Genomic DNA, 17,819 nt, shown 5'->3' on the forward strand with positions numbered 1-17,819 from the left:
TCGATGGCAGGAGACGAGGCAGGCAGCGGCGGTGCCCCCTGCCCCCCCGCCCCCCTCTCCGCTGTGGAACAGGCGGCAGCGGCGGTGCGGGATCTGGTCAGCGGGCGGGCGGCGCAGAGGGTGGAGTCGGAGCGGGCCGCCGAGGCTCGCAGGCACGGCCTGCCAGATGCTTCCGCGGTGCACTGGCTGGGCCCACAGGGCGCAGCGGCTGTGGAGGAGGGCAGCCAGCCTGGGTGCGGCCCGCCCTGGCGCAACCGCATGGTGCTCGACCGCAACAGGCTCATGCAGTTGCACCAAAAGGCGAGGGCGCAGCGGAAGGCGGCCAGGGCGGGCGGCTTTGCGGGCTACCCTGGAGGCCCACACGGCGGCGGCCGCGGCGGCGGGCCCACTGCCGCGGCAGCAGGGAATAGCGGCGGCGGCCGGGGTAGGAGCGGGGGAGGGCCCGGAGGAGGCGGCAGCAGCAGAGGTGGCAGCGATGGCAGCCGGGGGCCGCGGCATGCCTCCGCGGTGTCGGCAGCGGTGGCAGATGGCGGCGGCGGCGGCGGGGCGGTGCCTAGCAGTGCGGCAGGCAACAAGCGCCGCACCCCTTCTGCAGCTGCGGCTGCAGATGCAGCTGCTGTTGGCCTGGATGTGCCCAGTGTGGAGCGCAGCCGACAGGCGGAGAGGGAGCGGCAGGAGCAAGAAGAGCAGCAGGGAGAGGGGCAGAAACGCAAGCGGGTGGGTGACCTGGCAGAGGAGGCTGAGCTGGCGGCGGCGCTGGCGGCCTCGGCTCGGGATGCTGGGCTGGCAGGGGGCGCAGCCGGCAGTGCGGGGGCAGCAGCAGGCGAGTCTAGATATTCGATGCGCGGTGCAAAGGGCGTGGCAACGGGCGCGGCAGCGGGCGGCAAGAGTGGCGCTGGCTCCAGCCCTGCTGCCGCCACTGCCGCAGTGCCGGCTGGCGCTGCCACCTTCAGCGCGCGGCAGCCGGATGTGGGGCAGTGCTGGGTGGAGGTCTTTTGCTGGGATGTGGCGGCGGAGGGCGACGAGGGCGACGCCACCCCCAGGCAAGCACGGCTGGGCACCTTAGCTTGGCTCTCCTTGCTCCCACATCCAGCAGGGGGGGGATGGGGCTGAAGCGCCGCCACTTGCTGCCTTCACCATGCCACCTGCATGGCACCCCACGCCCACCCCTTCCCCTACTCCACCTCTTCCCGCTGGCTGCATACCCCCCCACACACACACCGCTCCCCCCGTGCAGATGGGTCCATGTCGACCCGCTGACCAACTCTGTGGACGATGCGGCGGCGGTGGCGGCCAAGCAGCCGCGCGAGCGCCAGCCGCTGCCGCACGTGGTGGCGCTGGCGGGCGGCGGCGCCAAGGACGTCACGCAGCGGTGGGTGTGGGTGTGGGGGGGGAGGGTGGTGGAGCTGGGGCACGCTTGGGTGGCTGTCTGGCTGGGTCTGCTGCCTGCCTGGTCTCTGTGCCGGAACTGGTTGCCAGCAAGCAGCAGCATGCTTTGCAGCCTATAGGCTGTCGGACTGATGCGGGACCGCCTGGCCGGTACTGCAGGTATGCGGCCGACTGGCTGGCTGCCGAGAAGCTGCGGGACGAGGAGTGGTGGCGGCAGACGCTGGCGCCGCTGCGCAGGCTGGAGGCCGCTGCCAGCCTGGCAGCGGGTGCTGCCACCGGCGGGGATGGCAGCCCAGGCAGCGGCGAGGGGCTGGGGCCCCGGGCTGCCGCCGCGGCCAGGCGGCGGCAGGCGGCGGCAGAGGCGGCGGGGCAGAGCGCGGCGCGGCTGGCGGCGGAGCGCGAGGATGCGGAGCTGGAGGAGCGAGCGGCGCATGTGGGCTGAGCGCGCTGTCTGGCTGTCTGGCTGTCTGGCTGTCTGGCTGCTGTGCCTGAGCCACAGCCATGCGCTCGCCCGGCCCCCGCCACACGCCGCTGCACTGCCGCTGAGCTGGCGCTGCTCTCCACCCACAGGCCCGCCTCAGCCTGCCCAGCACCATGGAGGGTTTCCGCGCCCACTCGGCGTTTGTGCTGGAGCGCCACATCCCGCGCTTCTGCGCCGTGAAGCCGGGGGCCGGGAAGCAGGGCATGCACAGGTGGGGGGCTGCCTGTGGACAGCAGGCTGCGGCGGCGGCAGATGGAGGAGTGGTGGTGGGAGCAGGGTGGTGGCAGCTGGTGGAGGGGGTGGAGCAGGGGGAGGGGGCCACAAGTGACCGCTGCAGCTAAGCCAGCGCCAGCAGGGCAAGGCCACCCTCCGCAGGCGGCCGCAGGCCCCCCCACCGGCCTGACGCATGCAGCTAGTCCCCCACCACCCGCCACCCACCACTCCTGGCCCTGACTCTGCCCCGCCGCGTGGCACAGGGGCGAGCCCTACTTCCGCCGCTGCGACCTGGCTGACCTGCACACCGCCGCCAAGTGGCGCACCGACCACGGGCGGGAGGTGGTGCCGGGGGAGGTGGAGCGGCCCTACAAGCGGGTCAAGAGCAGGAAGAGGGTGGGGGCGGGGTCGCCGCTGACGCTGAACGGGGGGCCGGAGGGGGAGGAGGAGGACGAGGAGGAGGAGGAGGAGGTGAGCGGGCACGCTGCGCTGCGTGAGGCGGTATGGCGGCGGCTGGCTCAATCTGGATGCGGCTTGTCAGCCCCAGCCTCTTTTCTTCCATCCACTGCCGCCTCCCCTGCGTGCAGCTCGACGGCGGCGGCGCCGGCGTCCGGTCCAGCGACCCCTCCGCCCCCACCACGCTCCTGTACGGCATCTGGCAGACGCGGGAGTGGGTGCCCGTGGCGGCGGCGGATGGCAGCATCCCCACCAATGAGCACGGCAACGTGGAGGTGCCGCCCCTGGCCAAAAAGATGCCGGCGGGCCTGGTGAGCGGGCGGGGGTGGGGGTGGGGTGGCAGGGGCCGCGGAGCGAAGCACCCTCCTGCCCTGCCCTGCCTGCTGGCTGCTGGGCCGGGTCGAGCTGCCCCCTCTGCAACTTTTTCGCCGCCCGCCGGCGCCGCAGGTGCACCTCGACATGCCCTACGTCGTCAACACCTGCAAGGCGCTGGGCGTGGAGCATGCGCGGGCGCTGGTCGGCTTTGCGCGCAACCGCTTCCCGCAGGTCGAGGGCGTGGTGGTGTGGGAGGAGGACCAGCAGCGAGTGGTGGATGCCTACCTGCAGGCGGAGAGGTTGGTGGGGGTGGTGCTTGGTGCCTCTGCTGCCTGCCGGACCCGATGACCGCCTGGCTGGGCCCATGCATGCCCCTGGCTGAGCCGCGTGGCTGCGCACCGCCTGGTAGCGGCACAGATGGATGTCGCGGCTGGGATGTGTGGCACGGCTGAAGCGTGCTGCCTGGGCCTGCAGGGAGCGGGAGGAGAGGAAGCGGTTGAAGGCGGAGGCGGAGGCGGACGCCGCGTGGCGCATGCTGCTGCGCGCCGTGCTGGCCCGTGTGCGCCTGCAGCAGAGCTACGGCCCGCAGCAGTCGCAGGAGCAGGCCGGGGAGGCGGCCATGGCCGATGCGGCGGCTGCCCTGTTGCATCAAAGCGGGGCCGCGCCGCCAGCCAGGGCTGGAGCAGGCAAGAAGCGGGGTGGCGGGAGGAAGAGTGCGGCGACGGCAGCGGCGGCGGCTCCCACAGCAGCTGCTGCCGATGTGGTCGACCTGGCCGGCAGCGACTCTGATGATGCCGTACCCTCAGCCGGCACTGCACCGCCCGCTGCGCTCGGCCTGGACCTGCACCAGCTGCGTGGCAAGCTGGAGGCGCAGCTGTCGCCGGCGGGGCAGCGCCAGCAGCAGCAGCAGCAGCAGCAGCGGGAGCAGCACATGGCCGATGTACACCAGGAGGAGATTTAGGCGGCTGCGCGAGGTGGCGTCGAGGTGGCCGCCCAACTTCCTGACAGGTTTTACAGGTTTTGCCTGCCCCCGCCGCTCATTTGAAGACACAGCCGTGTAATCATCAAACACAGACGTGAAACAGGCCAACTGCAGATGAGATATGACGAAAGGAAAGGTCGTGGCAGAGGGTCTTGTCTCCCACGAACACTCTTTGAGCGACAGCCTCCGTGACCTACCAGCCACCATGCATCTGTTGTTGGGTGCCATCGTGGCCTTGGCTCTTACCCACGCCCACTGGAGCTCGGCTGGGGCCACCACGGTGAGCTCAAGCGCGTTCATGAGCGAGAGCATGGCAACACTCCACAGCTGCACTCATCCCCAGCATGCACTCCCTCATCCGCCGGCCACCACATATGGCATGCGGTGGGATTGCTGCCGCTTTCGCCTGGCCGGCCAGGCTGAATCAAGGCTTCCACCTGGCGCAGGTTGCTGGCATCGATGCTGCTGAGGACCACTCATCAGCTGCTGGCGATTCGCGGTGGTGGGGCCACCTGGGCCCCCTGCGCCGCCACCTGCGCACATCCAGCCAGGCGCCGAGCGCCCGCCAGGCTCCCCGCCTGCTTGGGCAGCTGCCGAACAACTATGGATCAGCAGAGCATGCCGAGATACGCATCAGGAATGCGTGTGTGCACGATGCCATTGAGGTCAAGACTGCAGCTGGAACCGCGGGCACTGTTGCTGCGCTGCTGGCGTGCCAAGATGCGCATGACGTTCGATCCTTCAACCGAACCAGCTGCAGGTTGCTGTCATGTTTTGGTACAACGAGTGGGGCGACCCCGAGGACTGCGCTTACCGCGCGATGTGAGGCGTGCATGAATTCATCTGCAGCAGCACACAGCTCTGCTGCTGCCGCCTGGCTGCGCCCTGGGCCCGCTCAACCGAGCTGCTGCCGTCCCCTGCCCGCATGTGCCGCATCACCCCCATCATCACCCGCATGTGCCTGCCTCCCCCACCCCCTGCCTGCCCCGAACGCCTGCCTGCCCCCACCAGCTGGTTTGACGGCACCACCTCCTTCTGTGTCGACCACTGGCACGTGGTTGAGCCAAACGACACGCTGTACCTGGCCGACACAGCCTACAGCTCCTGGCACTTCACCGCCCACCTGCTGCGCGACCCGGCCGCCGGCTGGGGCACGCAGCAGTTCAGGGACCTGAGGTGGCGCTCCTGCAGCAGAAACTCCAGGGGGTGCCACGGGTGGGATGAGGTGGGCATGCTGGGTGGGCGACTGATTGCCAGATGCATTCGCAGGGTGCCGCACGGGGGGAGAGAAGTCGACAAGCCAGACTGGTACTGCTGTACTTTGCAGGTTGAGGTGGGCAGCCTAGGAGAAGGCGAGGAGGCACCCTTGCCCATCCTCTCCTGCCCCACAATCGACACGCATGTTACACCGCTGCACTTGTGGGACGCTTGGTGAGTGTGGGGCGCATGCACATGAGAGCCTGCCCATCTCCTGCAGCTCCCCACTGGTCGTACCTTTACCCATTCGGCGCACTGCCGGCGCAGGTACGACTGGCCGCAGCTGGCGGATGCGTCTGCGCCCTTTGCGGCCCAGGCCACCATCACGGTGCTGCGGGACCCCGGGGACCCCAGCCACTATTTCTGGGCACACTTTGTGGAGTTCACCGACAAGCGGCCCGCAGCCGGCGCCAGCCAGCTGCCCGACGGAGCCGTCGCATACATTGGGATGCAGACGTGGGGCGGCGAGGGGCGGGGCTTCATCTTCAATGTGTGGGGCGCCACCTCCGGCCAGCCCGACCAGGGGCTGGCAGCCCAGCCAGACCCCGTGGTTGCTGGCCGGCCCGCCGCCCGTTGTGGGGCATTCGAGAACGAGGGGGCCGGCTACCAGTGCTTCGCCAGCCTGGTGTGGGAGGCAGGACTGGAGTATGAGCTGCAGATATCTCTGCTGCGGCGGCAGGAGGGCGGCGACACCCTGCGGGCAACGGCAGCGGGCAGCATGCGGGGCCACCCATTCCAGCACATCATTGGCGACATCTTTGTGCCCGCCTACTATGGCAGGTCGGCGAGCTGCTGGTTGTGCCTGCTTGGATTCCCCAAGATGGGGCGGCTGGATAATGGCCGCTCGAATGGGCACCCGGTCTTGGGTCATTAACCGATTTTTCCTCTCTGGCCGCAGCCCCGCTTCTTCAGTGTATTTCTATGAATACTACGGGACCCTGCCGTCTTGCTCCAGCATGCCGCCCGCCGAAGTGCTGTTCAGGTGTGCAGCTCGGTTGGGTGATGCGTTATTACCCGCTGTGGAGCTGGGCAGGAATTTCGGAATTTCTCCAGGCAGGCTTGGGACTCACTGGATCCAGCATAACATTCAGCTGAACAGTGGCGCCGGCTTGCATGATGTGCCGCCGCCGCTGCTCTGGCGCAGTGGCTTGAGCCTGACGTCTGGCACTGAGCGCCTGGCGCCTGCTCTGGCATGGGCCACCATGCCGGCAGACTACCCCTGCGCTGGATATGCATCACTCAGTATATGCGGTACCATCGTCAGTGGGGCATCCCCCCTGGAACAACCGCTGGACCCGACCAGTGCAAAAGTGAAGCCTAGGCAAGTGGTGTGGCAACCGCGACAGATAAGATGGCGGCAGGTTGGCGTCATGCTGCTTTGCAGGAGCGCCGTGTCCTCCCTGGAAGCAGTCGACCCTGCAGTTGCTTGCTTATCATCATCTCGGCCATGTGGCACCCTGCAGGTGCTGAGGCTATAAAAAGAGGGCGCTACTTCCGCCATCAACATGCCGGCGCCACCTGGAGGCATGACCTGGCGGGCGGCGAGCCACAGGCTTTCAAAACATGCAATGATCTCGCGACCTGTCGCGATTGTGTCGTTCTCAATTCAAGCCAATTGTAGGGCCGCTGGGTGGCGGAGCAGGGGAGTGCAAAGGCCAGCCGCAGGAACCCGTGCCTGAAGCAGCAGGCTCGTAGCTCATCGGTGTCCGTGACTGGTCAGGACGCGCGATTAAGCAGGCGTGAGGCATAGCGGCCCAGTGGGGGAATGCCAAGGGAGGTCATCACCCTCCAGTTCGGCAACTTTGCCAATTATGTGGGCGCACACTACTGGAACTTCCAGGCAAGTCGCCTCGGGGGTGACGAGCAGCGCCACCGCTCCCCTGCCCACCGCCGCCCCTCCCCGCCTCGGCCTGCAGGACGAGCTGCTTGGGCTTCAGGAGCAGCAGGGTGCACACGGCCCTGCGGCCCAGATAGACAGCGATGTGCTGTTCCGGCAGGGGGAGACGCTGCACGGGGAGGGCACCTACACGCCGCGCCTGGTGCTGTGGGACCTGAGCGGCGCGCTGGGCGGCGTCAGCGCGGGCGGCTCGCTGTATCACGACCGCCACCACAGCGCCGCCGTGGTTTCCACCTGGGCGGGGCGGCAGGAGGTGCACCGCGCCGCTCCCGTGCCCAAGAGCCGCTTTGCAGCGGAGCTGGAGAACGAGGCAGAGGGCCAGGAGGAGGAGGAGGCGGCGGCAGGCGGCGAGGCGGCGGCTCCCAGCGCTCTCCACACGGCGGCGCAGCAGCTGGACAGCGCCGGCGCAGGGCCAGGCGATGCTGCTGCGGGTGGCGTGCGCTACTTCACAGACTTCCTCAAGGCGCACCTGCACCCGCGCAGCGTGCAGCAGCTGGCGGGGGCGTGGCACGGGCTGACGCCGTTTGGCGGCTGGGGCGATGGCGGCGAGCACTGGCGCAGCGAGGAGCAGCGGGAGGCGATGGTGGAGCGCATCAGGTGGGTGGGGACAGTGGTGGGCCGGAATGGTGGTGGAAATAGTGGAGGGCTGTCATCCCAGCCGCGCCCCCACTGCCAAGCGCTCCCGCCCCCGCAGGTTCTTTGCGGAGGAGTGCGACCACCTGCAGGGCTTCCAGGTCCTTTCCGAGGACCTGTCGGGGTGGGGCCAGCTGGCGGCGCACGTGGTGCAGGTGGGAAGGAGGGCAGAGGGTGGGGCAAGGGAGGCCTTTGCGCCCTGCTTGCCTGCTGTTCACTCATCATCACTACCTGGCTGCTGCCTCGCCAATGGGCAGGCTGAGGGGCCATCCCACACTGTAATGCTTCTGCTTTGATGGCCTGCGATGTGGGGTGTGCAGGATGTGCGAGACGAGTACGGCGGCAACCGCCCCGTCATGCTGTTTGCGCTGCGCCCGGAGGTGGCTGCTGCCCCTGCTGCGGCTGGCGCCGAGGCGGCCCCAGCAGAGCTGCGGCGCCGGCGCCTTAACCAGGGGCTCAGCCTGTCGCAGCTGGCGCCGCGGTGCAGCACCTTTACTGTGGTGTCGCCGCCAGCGGCCCCCGCCGCGCTGCCGCTGCTGAGGTGGCAGCCGGGCAGCGCCTACCACGCCAGCGCCCTGTGTGCCGCGGCGCTAGACACTGCCACGCTTCCCTACCGCCTGGCGCCTGGCGACGGGCCCCATGCAGCAATAGGTGAGCGAGGGCCTGCCGCCGGCTGGCTGCTGCACACTATGCTGTCTGCCAGCTCCACACAGCCTTGTGGGGGAAAGGGTCGCTTGATTTGAAGGGAATGCTGCACCTGACTCCAGGCCGCACCGACATGTGGGGGCTCACCCAGCTGCTCACCGCGGAGCACAGCAGCCCGCTGGCGGCGCTGGCGCTGGCGCTGCCCTGCCCGGCGCTCCCCGCTGATGCACAGCAGCAGGCGCAGCAGGCAGACGCGCGGCAGCAGCAAGGCCGTGGGGCCGAGGCAGCGAGTGCAGGAGCGCCCGGCGGCAGCAGCAGCCCCTTCACTACCCAATGGCTGGCCAGCCTCACGCCTGGCGTCGCGGCTGTGGGCGACGCGGGGCGGTTTGCAGAGGCGGTAGTGCTTCGGGGGCCCAGGTCGGCAGGTGGCGCTCTGAGCCTGGGCACCGCGGCGGCATCCCTAGACGCGGCGCTGGCGCAGGAGCGGCGGCGGTGTGTGCAGCAGCGCACGCTGGTGGCGCAGCCGCTGGCGGTGCCGCTCCCCTTCCCACACATCTTTGCGAGCGGCCTCTCGCAGTGCGGCGGCCTGCCGGCCGGCGGCAAGCTCGGCGGCGGCTCCCAAGACGTTGTCTCCTGCGCCGTGCTGACGCGGCTGGGCGCCACATCAGTGCTGGGCCCCGTGGTGGCGGCGGCACAGCGCCAGTTCCGCGCCGCGGCCGGCGCCGGGCAGGGGCAGGCGGCCTTGGAGAGCTGGGGAATCGGCCGGGAGGAGGTGCAGGAGATGGATGAGCGCCTGACCCAGCTCATTCATTTGTATGATGAGGGGGACGCCTGAGGGTTGAGTCTGTAACGAACGATTGGCAGAAAACAACAACGACCGGAATTCTGCCAAATTTCTGGTGCCCGTGCCCAGTTGGCGGTCGGCGCCGGCGCCACATGCGAGCCTCGCACACACCATACTTCTCTGCTGCTTCTCTGGACTTCCAGTGTGGTGGTCTCAAACCCAGCATTCATGGATCGAGCTCTGCTTCTGCTTGGCTCACGGTAAAGTCTCGTGGGGTCAAGACGATGGCAACACTTGTCGGCGTGGAGCTGAATTACGAGCTCCAGCCAATCACAACAGAAAGGCGCCGCCAGGCAAGCGCACAGTAGTGCCGAACTGAGTCTCCCAACGACACATCTGCACGCTGACTGTGGGCTTTGCTGCTGGCACCACGCCTGGCTGCCGCAGCGGGAGCGAGTGCAAGCCGCCAATGTCGCCTGGGCAGCTGGCCCGACTGATGCTGCGGCGGTGTCGGCTGCGGCGGAAGTCGACGAGTCGCGCCGCCAGCTCGTTCAGGTGCCTGCGGAGCCTTGTGCTGGTCTGATGAGGCTGTGGGCCGCTAGCTGCCTTCCTGCCATGCACCTGTGAGCTGGGCCGCCGCATACTGCCGCCGCGAGTGCAGGTGTCGGCGCAGGAAGCGGAGACGCGTGGCTATGCGATCAGCACTGAGCTGTGCATGGCACAAGTAGAGGGCCACAGGCAGGACTTGCAGGCGGCGCTGGCCAGCTCCCAGGCCGGGGTCGCGGAGCTGGAGCTGTGCATGAGGTCGCTACGTGCGCAGACGGCAGCTGAGCGGGACCGAGCGTCAGCAGCGCAGGGCCAGGCTGAGGCGGCACGGACGGCGCAGAGCGAGGCACAGGCGACAGCGGCAGCGGCAGAGGAGCGTGCTGGGCAGCTGGAGGAAGCGTTGGAGCAGGCCAGGGCAGTAGGGGAGTCTCTGCAGGCACAGCTGTGCTGCGAGGAAGAGGGCAGGCGTGCCGAGAAGGCACAAGCGGCTGCCGCACTGCTACAGGCACAGAAGGAGGCGGAAGGGGCGGCCACTCTTCTGGCAATGGCCCAGCACGAGAACAAGGCGCGGCAGGGCCAGCTCAAGCAGCAGCTGGCACAGCGGGATTGGGAAGCGCAGCAGGCGCAGCAGGAGCAGGCGGGCGCCATCATTGAGCTGGAGGTGGGCAGGGCTACAGGCAGGGGTGGTGATGTTGTAGGGCCTCCATGAAGGGGATTGGGTTGTGAGGGGAAACTGCCCCTTTGATGTGCGTGCAGGGCCAAGTGCGCCAGCAGGTGGAGCTGCTGGTGGATGGAGAGCGGGAGCGGCAGGGCTTGATGCATGAGCTGCACTCGGCCAAGGTGGGGCAGGCTGCATGCCGGGCCCTGCGCTAGGATGGTTTTGCAAGCATGGCGAGCTGCGTTCACCTGGCCATTGACATGCTGGCATGCTGCTCCCGCAGGCAGACTGCGCGGCACTGGAGGAAATGGCTGCAGGCCCTGCAGCCGCGACCTCAGGCTGGCCACCTGCGCCGCCTGCCGCTCGCACTGCTGGCCCAAGCAAGGTGCTGAGCTGGCGCGACAGCTGGCGGGGCGCGACGAGGCGCTGGACAAGCTCAGGTGCCAGCTGCGGGACATGAATGACCTCGTTGCTGCGCTGAAGCGGGCTGGCCTGGAGCAGGTGGGATGGCGGCAGCCCAGGAATGAGCTGGCTGTTGGTCGGGCGGTGGAGCCCTGTGTGGTACCGCTTTGCTGGCCTGTTCATCTCTACACGGTGGCAGAGATAAGTGAGCAGGTTGGTCCCACCCAGGTTGCCACCTCCTGCCCGCCCTGCAGGCCGCCAGCCTGGATCAGGTGGAGGCGCACGCAGCGGCGTCGGCCAAAGAGGCTGCCGCCCTCCGCGTCGAGCTGAGCGCCAAGGCGGCTGCGCTGCGTGAGCGCAATGCGGCAGAGGAGATGCTTGCGGAGCGGCTGCGGGCCTCGGAGGGGCGGCTGCGGGCCTCGGAGGGCCAGCACCGGGAGCTGCAGGAGGTGCACGGCGCGCTGAAGGTGGCGCACGCGGAGCAGGGCACCAGCCTGCGGCGGCAGCTGGCGCTGGCACGGCAGCGGCTGAGCGACGCGGCAGCGGCGCAGGAGGCGGCGGCGGCGGATGCGGCAGAGGCGCGGCAGCGGTCGGAGCAGCTGAGTGCTGCCGTGGCGGAGCAGGGGGCACTCAGGGAGCAGCTGCGTGGGGCGCAGCATGAGGCGGCCACCTACAAAGGCCGCTACCTGGCGGTCCAGCACGCAAACGACAGCCTGCGCCTGCAAATCATGGCGGCACCGACTGCGGGGCCAGCTGCCGCGCGCACACAAAAGCCCGTCCCGGCAATGGCGCACCTCCCACCCTCGCCCACGGCTGGGCGCCCCGCCATCGCCCTCGGCTGCCGCATCACCGCGGCGGCAGCGGCGACGCCAGTGGCACGCATGGCAGCAGTGGGGCTCCCTGGTGGAGCTGCCACCGCCAGGCCCCACACGTCTGCAGCATCTTTGGCGTTGCAGCGCAGCAGCCCGACAAGGGTCGGGGCTGCCGCCATGGCCGCTGGCGGCGGCAGCGCCAGCCCTGACTGGAGCCCTGCCTCCCCCTCCGCCACCTCAGTGTGCATTAGCGTGCATCACTGCGAGCCACACGACCGGGAGCACGAGTAGCGCTGGCGACGGGGGCGGCGGACTGCTGCCCTCCAATTTGGCTGTGTCTATGTTTTTCAATGAGTACAAATGGTTGGTGATACGATACAAACCAACCCCAGTAAGAGGCCCCAACTGCACAATCCCAGCACTTGCACGTACCGCAGACTGGCTTCCAACTGCAAAACTTGACAATTACACTATGCATTCAGCAGATGGCGGCGCCGCCCAACAGGCAGGAATTGGTGAAGCGAGGAGGTGGGGTATCCGGCGATTCAACAGCAGACTTTGCAACACATGTGCGGAGCGGGAAACCTAGAGCGACAGTTACGAGGACGATGGGGGCTTGAGCGAGGGCTCCTGCGGGTTCGGTGCCGCAGGCGCGCCATCGTGCGGGGCATTTTGCATGGCCGCCAGCGCGGCGGCGCCTTCAACCGTGTCTGCATTTGCAAGGGGCAGAAAGAGCAGGGGCATTGTGTGGCTGCCGTGCGTAGCAGCCAAACCGGCCATCTCACGCGCTACTGCATTGCAAGCACACCACACCAGCGGAAGAGCTTCGAAGCAGGTCTCTCACCCGAACCAGGTGGCCCTGCGCCGCCGCTGCCCGACCCCGCAGCTGGCGGCGCTCCAGCGGCGGCTGCAAACAGGGAGAGGTCGAGCCTTCAAAACCAGACGTCCATACATAACAATAATAACATTCACTCTACAAATCTGCCATCAGCGGCGAATCACCATCAGCAGCGCTAGCGAGGCAGCCCTCAAGCATCTTGGTCCAGGCCCTCACCTACGCCCGACCCCTGCCCATGGCCGCCGCCACCCTCGGCAGCTGGCTGCGCAGCGGCAACTGCACATAACGACAAGCCTGCAACGTAATGAGAAACTCCACAATAAGGGCCGCCACCCCCCCACAAGGGGAAACCCTCAACACTCACCCTGCGGCTGCGCCGCGCCGTTGCCCGCCGCCTGCTCCTGCTGCTGGCGCGGATGCTCAGCTGAGCCGGCGCCTGAGAGGCGGCGCTCCGCGGCCGCAAGCTTTGCGGTGCAAGCTGCAAGCTGCTGCTCCAGATCCCGCCGCTGGCGCCGCAGCCCCACCTCCCGCTTCATCGCCGCCGCGACTTCGTCCTCTGCGCGCTTGCGCTTCTTCTGCGCCAGGTCGTCGTCGTGCTGCCGCAGGTCGTCATAGTGCTGCTGCACCTGCTGTAGACGGCTCTGCAGATCTTCTATGTTACCATCCCGAATGCGCAGCTGCATCTCCAGTTCGTATTGCCTGGCTTGGCACGTATCCAGTTCCTGGCGCAGGTGCGCTATCTGTTGCTGTTGATCCTGCTCTCCTGACATCCTGCACAGCCAATGGCGGAGCAGGTTAGTGGGGCACAGCCGTCTTCCCGCAGCGCCACTCCCCCTCGGCGGCCGCCCAGCGGCCGCCCTGCGGCCGCCGCCGCCGCTAGTGGCCCGCGTCCAAGGGCAGGCTGACGGTGCAGCAGGCCTGTCGCAACCATTGGGCAGCAGGAGCAGGAGGGTCGGGCCGCAAGAGTGCATGTAGGCCCCCACCTGTGGCTGTGCACTGGCGGTGTAAGCTTGCGCGGCAGTATAAACGCGCGTTTGGAAACAGAGTCACGGTCCTCCACTGGCTCCTCAACTGCGAAACGCACGCGTTTTGGCGCCATTCTAGAGTTTGGAATTTCAGATGGCTTCGGAGGGCCTCTACAGTGGGTGCTTTTCAACTAGGGGTCCCAGCTGGCCTGAAATTAGTCGCATTTGCCTCGAAAAACAGTATGGTATGAGCGGGCAGCGCGAATGGTCCTCGTGGCGCGCTGGATATCCATGGATGCATCATGGGGGCGGCCGGGACCTGTTTCGTTTGTGTTTCTCTCGGGTACCCCGCTTGCCGCGCCTGCCGGGTGCCGGAACGCGCGAATTCGGGGTGGAGGGCACCAATGGGTCGTGCATGCCGCGCGTTCTACCCTCCCGCCGTCCCTCAGCCTCCGCATGCCTCTCTGCTGCTGCATGTCTTTCTACTGCTGCAGGCGCGGTTTCCGCGGCGGGTGGGGGTGAATACCACGAAATAGGGGTGTTCGCCGGCCGCATGTCCTCATGGCCCTCTCCCCCCCCAAACCGCCCGCCCTGCAGCGCCTCTTTCATCCATTGTTCGATAGAATCCACCAATGCACGTGTTCAGGCCGGCCACAGGCCCGCAGCAGCGACTTGGAGCCCCGCATCCGGTGCCCCCGAATCGGGGGCTTTGGCTACCGCTCTGGGCGGCCCAGCACGCTCTAAACGGCTCCACAGGATGGAATATAAGGCCGCCGCTGCGCCCCGCGGCAGTCACCCAAAGGGCGGCAGTGGCCGCTGCTGCTGCCAAGCCGCCGCTGCTGCCAAGCCGCCCTGCCCGCAGGGGCAGCTGCGCAGCGCCAGGACGACGACCTGATTCCCAGCAGCTGGGGAAGTCATCCAGGGAGCAGTATGATGGGGAGGGTCTTGAGCATGACCAGGGCGAGCAGCAGGCGCATATGGCGCGGCCGCCACAGCGCCGACGGCGGCAGGCTGCCACCTGCGGCCCGCAGGCCATGGCTGTCAGCAGCGTTGCTGCTGCCGTACTGCGGTCGCGGGCTGAAGGCGAGGGCAGCAGGAAGTGCAAGCCAGGTGCGCAGGGTGCAGGGGGATGTGTAATCTGCGTGAGCTGGCCCACCACCTCCCATATTCTTTGATCTCCTCCCCTAAATACCCACCCCACCCTAAATGAGCTACTTCCGCCCATCCCCAAATTTTCTGTCGTGAGTTCACGACAATCCCAAACGAAATTGGTAAAAGGGTTGGACCACTTAAATCAGATGCGACTAATCAAATGCGCATCCGCTGCAATGCTAGGGCACGCCAGGCCAGCCAGTACCGCAAGCGGGCCGACACGCCTCGGCCACAGGGCTGGCACTTTGTTGGTGGACCAGGGGGGGGGGCGGGGGGTGATGTTGAGCTGGGTCTGCTGGCTGTTTTGCCTGTGGAGCCACCATACGCCTGGCATTTTCACGGCTGCCCCCCGGCGCGCCGCTTCGCCAGTGGCGCTGCTCCTCTGCAGCCACGACCGGATCCAGCAGCCCCACCTCCTCGTCTAATGTCATGCACATGGCAACCATGCAAGAACCCGCCCGGTGGAAGGGATAGCAAGAGCAACAGCACACGAGGGCTGCTCCCTCTGCTCTGCGCTGGCAACAGCATCGCCATCAGCCTGCGGCGGAAGGGGCAGCATCACTCACCAGCAGCAGCGAGTTCCAGCTTCATCTGCCCCTCAGCTGCATGCTCCTGCCACGCTCGCTGCGCCGCTTTCGATCAGGGCCTGGCATGGCCGCCACAGCCCTGCCCGCCAAGCCGCTGGCTGCTGCCCCCCGTCCCGTGCATCCATGGCGGCTGCCACAGCCACGCCAGCAGCGGGACGCCCAACCACCAGGCTTCAACTGCAGCGCCTAACAGCAGCTCAGCAGCAGCCTTGGCCTAGCTGCCGTGAGTTGCTGAACACCGCCGCCACTGCCGCCGGCGCCGAACGGCAGGGGCATGGGAAGTTCTGGGTCTTGGCCGGGCACAGCTGAAGGCTCCTAGTCGGGCTGCAGGTTGCTCTCCGTGCTGGAGCTGCTGGCCTGGCGCTGCAGCACCCATGGCGAACTGGCTGCCTGTGAGCCAGGTGCCTGTTGCTTCGGTAGGCCGGCTGTCGGAAGGGGGGTGTGCCCAACGTGGGGCGCTAGGTGCATTGCACTCAGGACCTGCTGCCTCTGCTGGCGCCGTCATCTCTGTTGCCTGCACCCTGACGCGCTGTGCTCGCTGCTCTGCACATCCCCGGAGCTGCTGCGCGCGGGCCTGCCCCTCTGACTTTGGCAGCGCAGGCTGGGGGCGGGCGCTGCGGCTCGCACGCCGCTTCCACCGCCTCCGACACGGCCTGCGCCTGCTTTGCTTTGCCCGCATTCAGCCGCTTCCACCGCTGCTTGTCGCCTGTCCACCGCTTCCGCTGCTTCCCCTTGGCCATCACTGCTGCAGTAGTTGCTACAGCCGCACTGCCGCTGCTCCTGCCGCCGCCGCCGCCGCCAGGCGGCCAGCGCCTGGCGCCTCCAGCGACCCTGCGGCGCACGTCAGGCAACGATTTGGTGGAAGCCGTGGCTGGCGCAGGTGCCCAGGCGGGCCACAGGCAGCACAGGAGGCAAAGCTCGACATTGCACCATGCAGCGACCACTTTGCTGCTCGCGCATGCACGCCGCTGCCGCTTCCGAACCTCCCCGGGCACTACAGAGCGCAATTCTGTCGTGGCGATTCGGCTGCGTGGGCCCAGGAGACGGGGCGGGCACCTGCCGCTCACACCCACCCCAGCGCCACCTCCGTGTGCATTACCGTGCGCCACTGCGAGGCACACCACCGGGAGTACGAGTAGCACTGGCAGCGGGGGCGGCGGACTGCTTCCCTCCAATTTGCCTGTGTCTACGTTTCTCAAGGAGGACAAATGTTGAGGTGATACCAATACACTTTAGCCCTGTAAAGCACCGCCACCCTGGTGTGCCGCCCTGTGCGTGCGGCGCTAACCAACCGCCGGTGGCGGCGATGTCTGGCGCAGGGCAGACAATGGCCAGCTCGCAGCGGCGCCAATGCCCCAGCGCGCATGCATGGATCAGGCGCTGCTTGCAACGCAGAACAGCCCGTTTTTGATGGCAGCAGTACACTTGAAAACTTGTGGAGACCCAGAGCCCTCGCCAGATTTGTCCAAACTCGCAGGCCTCGCCAAACAGGCTTCTTCAGGCCCCTGCATCCTGCAGCTGCGGCTATGCACACAGGGGGCTGCGCCCTGGTGGGGCACGCGGCGCTGCGGCAGCCCCGCGGGGCCCTGCGTGTGCGCAGCACCATGCCCAAGCGGGCGATCATGCGGCCGACGGCCCACAGACCGCGCCTCTGTGTGGCGGCGGCCGCCGCTGGGGCGCTCGGCCAGGCGCGTGGCAGTGGAGGGTTTTGATTTTCGCCGCTTGCCTTCTTGATGCTGGGTGTGCATTGGATGAAGCTTGCATGCGTGCTGCCACCTGGCCTGGCGGTTTACCAAGCCCCAACAGCTCAACCGCCCTCCCGCCCCCTCGTCGCCGACCGCAGAGCGCGCCTGGCGGCGCGCCAGGCGGCGGCGCCGCCGCCACCGCCATCATGAAGGAGGCCCGGCGGGCAGAGGTGCAGCAGCGCATCGCGGCGGCCAAGACCCGGCTGCTGGTGGTGCAGCAGCGGCTGCAGGCGCAGGCAGAGGCGGCCGCCACCGCGGGCAGCTCTCTGGACGAGGAGGGCGGCTCCTTTGAGCTGGTCAGCTCCGTGCTGGCCGCCGCCGCCGACAGCGAGCAGCTGCGGTCCGACACGGCCACGGCCGCCGCCACGGCGCTGGCCACCAAGGTTGCCACGGAGGCCGCCCGCGCCGACCAGGCGGCGGCGCAGGCGGCGGCGGCGGCGCAGGAGGAGGCGCAGCTGCAGCTGGCGGCGCTGGCCAGCCTGCAGCAGCAGCTGGAGTCGGTGCAGCTGGGCCAGGCGGAGGCGCCAGCCCAGCCCGCCCGCGCGCCTGCCCCGGCCAGGCAGGCTGCCCAGGGGTGGGACCCTCTCAGCATCCTGCTGGCACCCGCCGCGCCGCTGATGGTGGCGCTGGCAGGGGCGCGGGGCCACGAGGCGGGCGCCGCCCCTCCCCCCCGCAACAAATACGACATGCTGCTGGATGTGCTGGGGGCGGCGGCGGCGGCGCCGGATGCGCAGGTGGGTGGAAAGCGCGGCGCAACCAACAACCGCGCATGGCGGCACGGGGCAGGCCGGTGCCGCTGCACTTGCTGCACGCCCTGGAGCAGCAGCCGCCGGCCCTGAGCCTGTGGTGCCTTTGGTGGTGGCGCTCGTGTGGCGCTCTTGTGGCGCTCGAGCCGCCGCTGCCCTCCCTGGCCGGTGCTGCTGCAGCGCGACGCGCGGTACGACCCTGTGCGCACGCTGCTGGCGGCCGCCCCCCAGTCGGGAGTGCCGCGCTACGACTTTGCTCGCTCTCTGGTGAGAGCGCGCAGCCAGGCAGCGGCGGCTGCTGGCCTGCGTGCCGGTG

General features: G+C 68.2%; 4 protein-coding genes across 4 annotated transcripts; 3 read left to right on the forward strand and 1 right to left on the reverse strand.

The window, feature by feature from the left end:
* Nucleotides 1-3: 3 nt before the first annotated feature.
* Nucleotides 4-3,815, forward strand: CHLNCDRAFT_135766 (hypothetical protein; the record flags this gene model as incomplete). The annotated part of the gene is made up of 9 exons (XM_005846281.1): nt 4-805; nt 929-977; nt 1,238-1,372; nt 1,549-1,822; nt 1,960-2,081; nt 2,347-2,554; nt 2,671-2,850; nt 2,987-3,153; nt 3,329-3,815. The coding sequence occupies 9 exons, from the start codon at nt 4-6 to the stop codon at nt 3,813-3,815; spliced, it is 2,424 nt and encodes an 807-aa protein (XP_005846343.1).
* A 790-nt stretch (nt 3,816-4,605) lies between these two features.
* CHLNCDRAFT_135767 (hypothetical protein) lies at nt 4,606-9,103 on the forward strand (the record flags this gene model as incomplete). Its single annotated transcript, XM_005846282.1, has 9 exons — nt 4,606-4,658; nt 4,848-5,012; nt 5,361-5,873; nt 6,049-6,075; nt 6,238-6,352; nt 7,010-7,587; nt 7,685-7,778; nt 7,944-8,274; nt 8,391-9,103. The coding sequence occupies 9 exons, from the start codon at nt 4,606-4,608 to the stop codon at nt 9,101-9,103; spliced, it is 2,589 nt and encodes an 862-aa protein (XP_005846344.1).
* Nucleotides 9,104-9,336: 233 nt separating this feature from the next.
* On the forward strand, nt 9,337-11,761 carry CHLNCDRAFT_135768 (hypothetical protein; the record flags this gene model as incomplete). The annotated part of the gene is made up of 7 exons (XM_005846283.1): nt 9,337-9,348; nt 9,500-9,607; nt 9,714-10,259; nt 10,355-10,438; nt 10,638-10,757; nt 10,913-11,561; nt 11,712-11,761. 7 exons carry the CDS (start codon nt 9,337-9,339, stop codon nt 11,759-11,761), a joined length of 1,569 nt encoding a protein of 522 aa, XP_005846345.1.
* A 306-nt stretch (nt 11,762-12,067) lies between these two features.
* CHLNCDRAFT_135769 (hypothetical protein) lies at nt 12,068-13,078 on the reverse strand (the record flags this gene model as incomplete). Its single annotated transcript, XM_005846456.1, has 4 exons — nt 12,068-12,180; nt 12,315-12,377; nt 12,525-12,584; nt 12,673-13,078. The coding sequence occupies 4 exons, from the start codon at nt 13,076-13,078 to the stop codon at nt 12,068-12,070; spliced, it is 642 nt and encodes a 213-aa protein (XP_005846518.1).
* Nucleotides 13,079-17,819: the final 4,741 nt, after the last annotated feature.

The sequence above is a fragment of the Chlorella variabilis genome (genome assembly GCF_000147415.1).
Source record: "Chlorella variabilis unplaced genomic scaffold CHLNCscaffold_14, whole genome shotgun sequence".
Taxonomy (NCBI): Eukaryota; Viridiplantae; Chlorophyta; class Trebouxiophyceae; order Chlorellales; family Chlorellaceae; genus Chlorella; species Chlorella variabilis.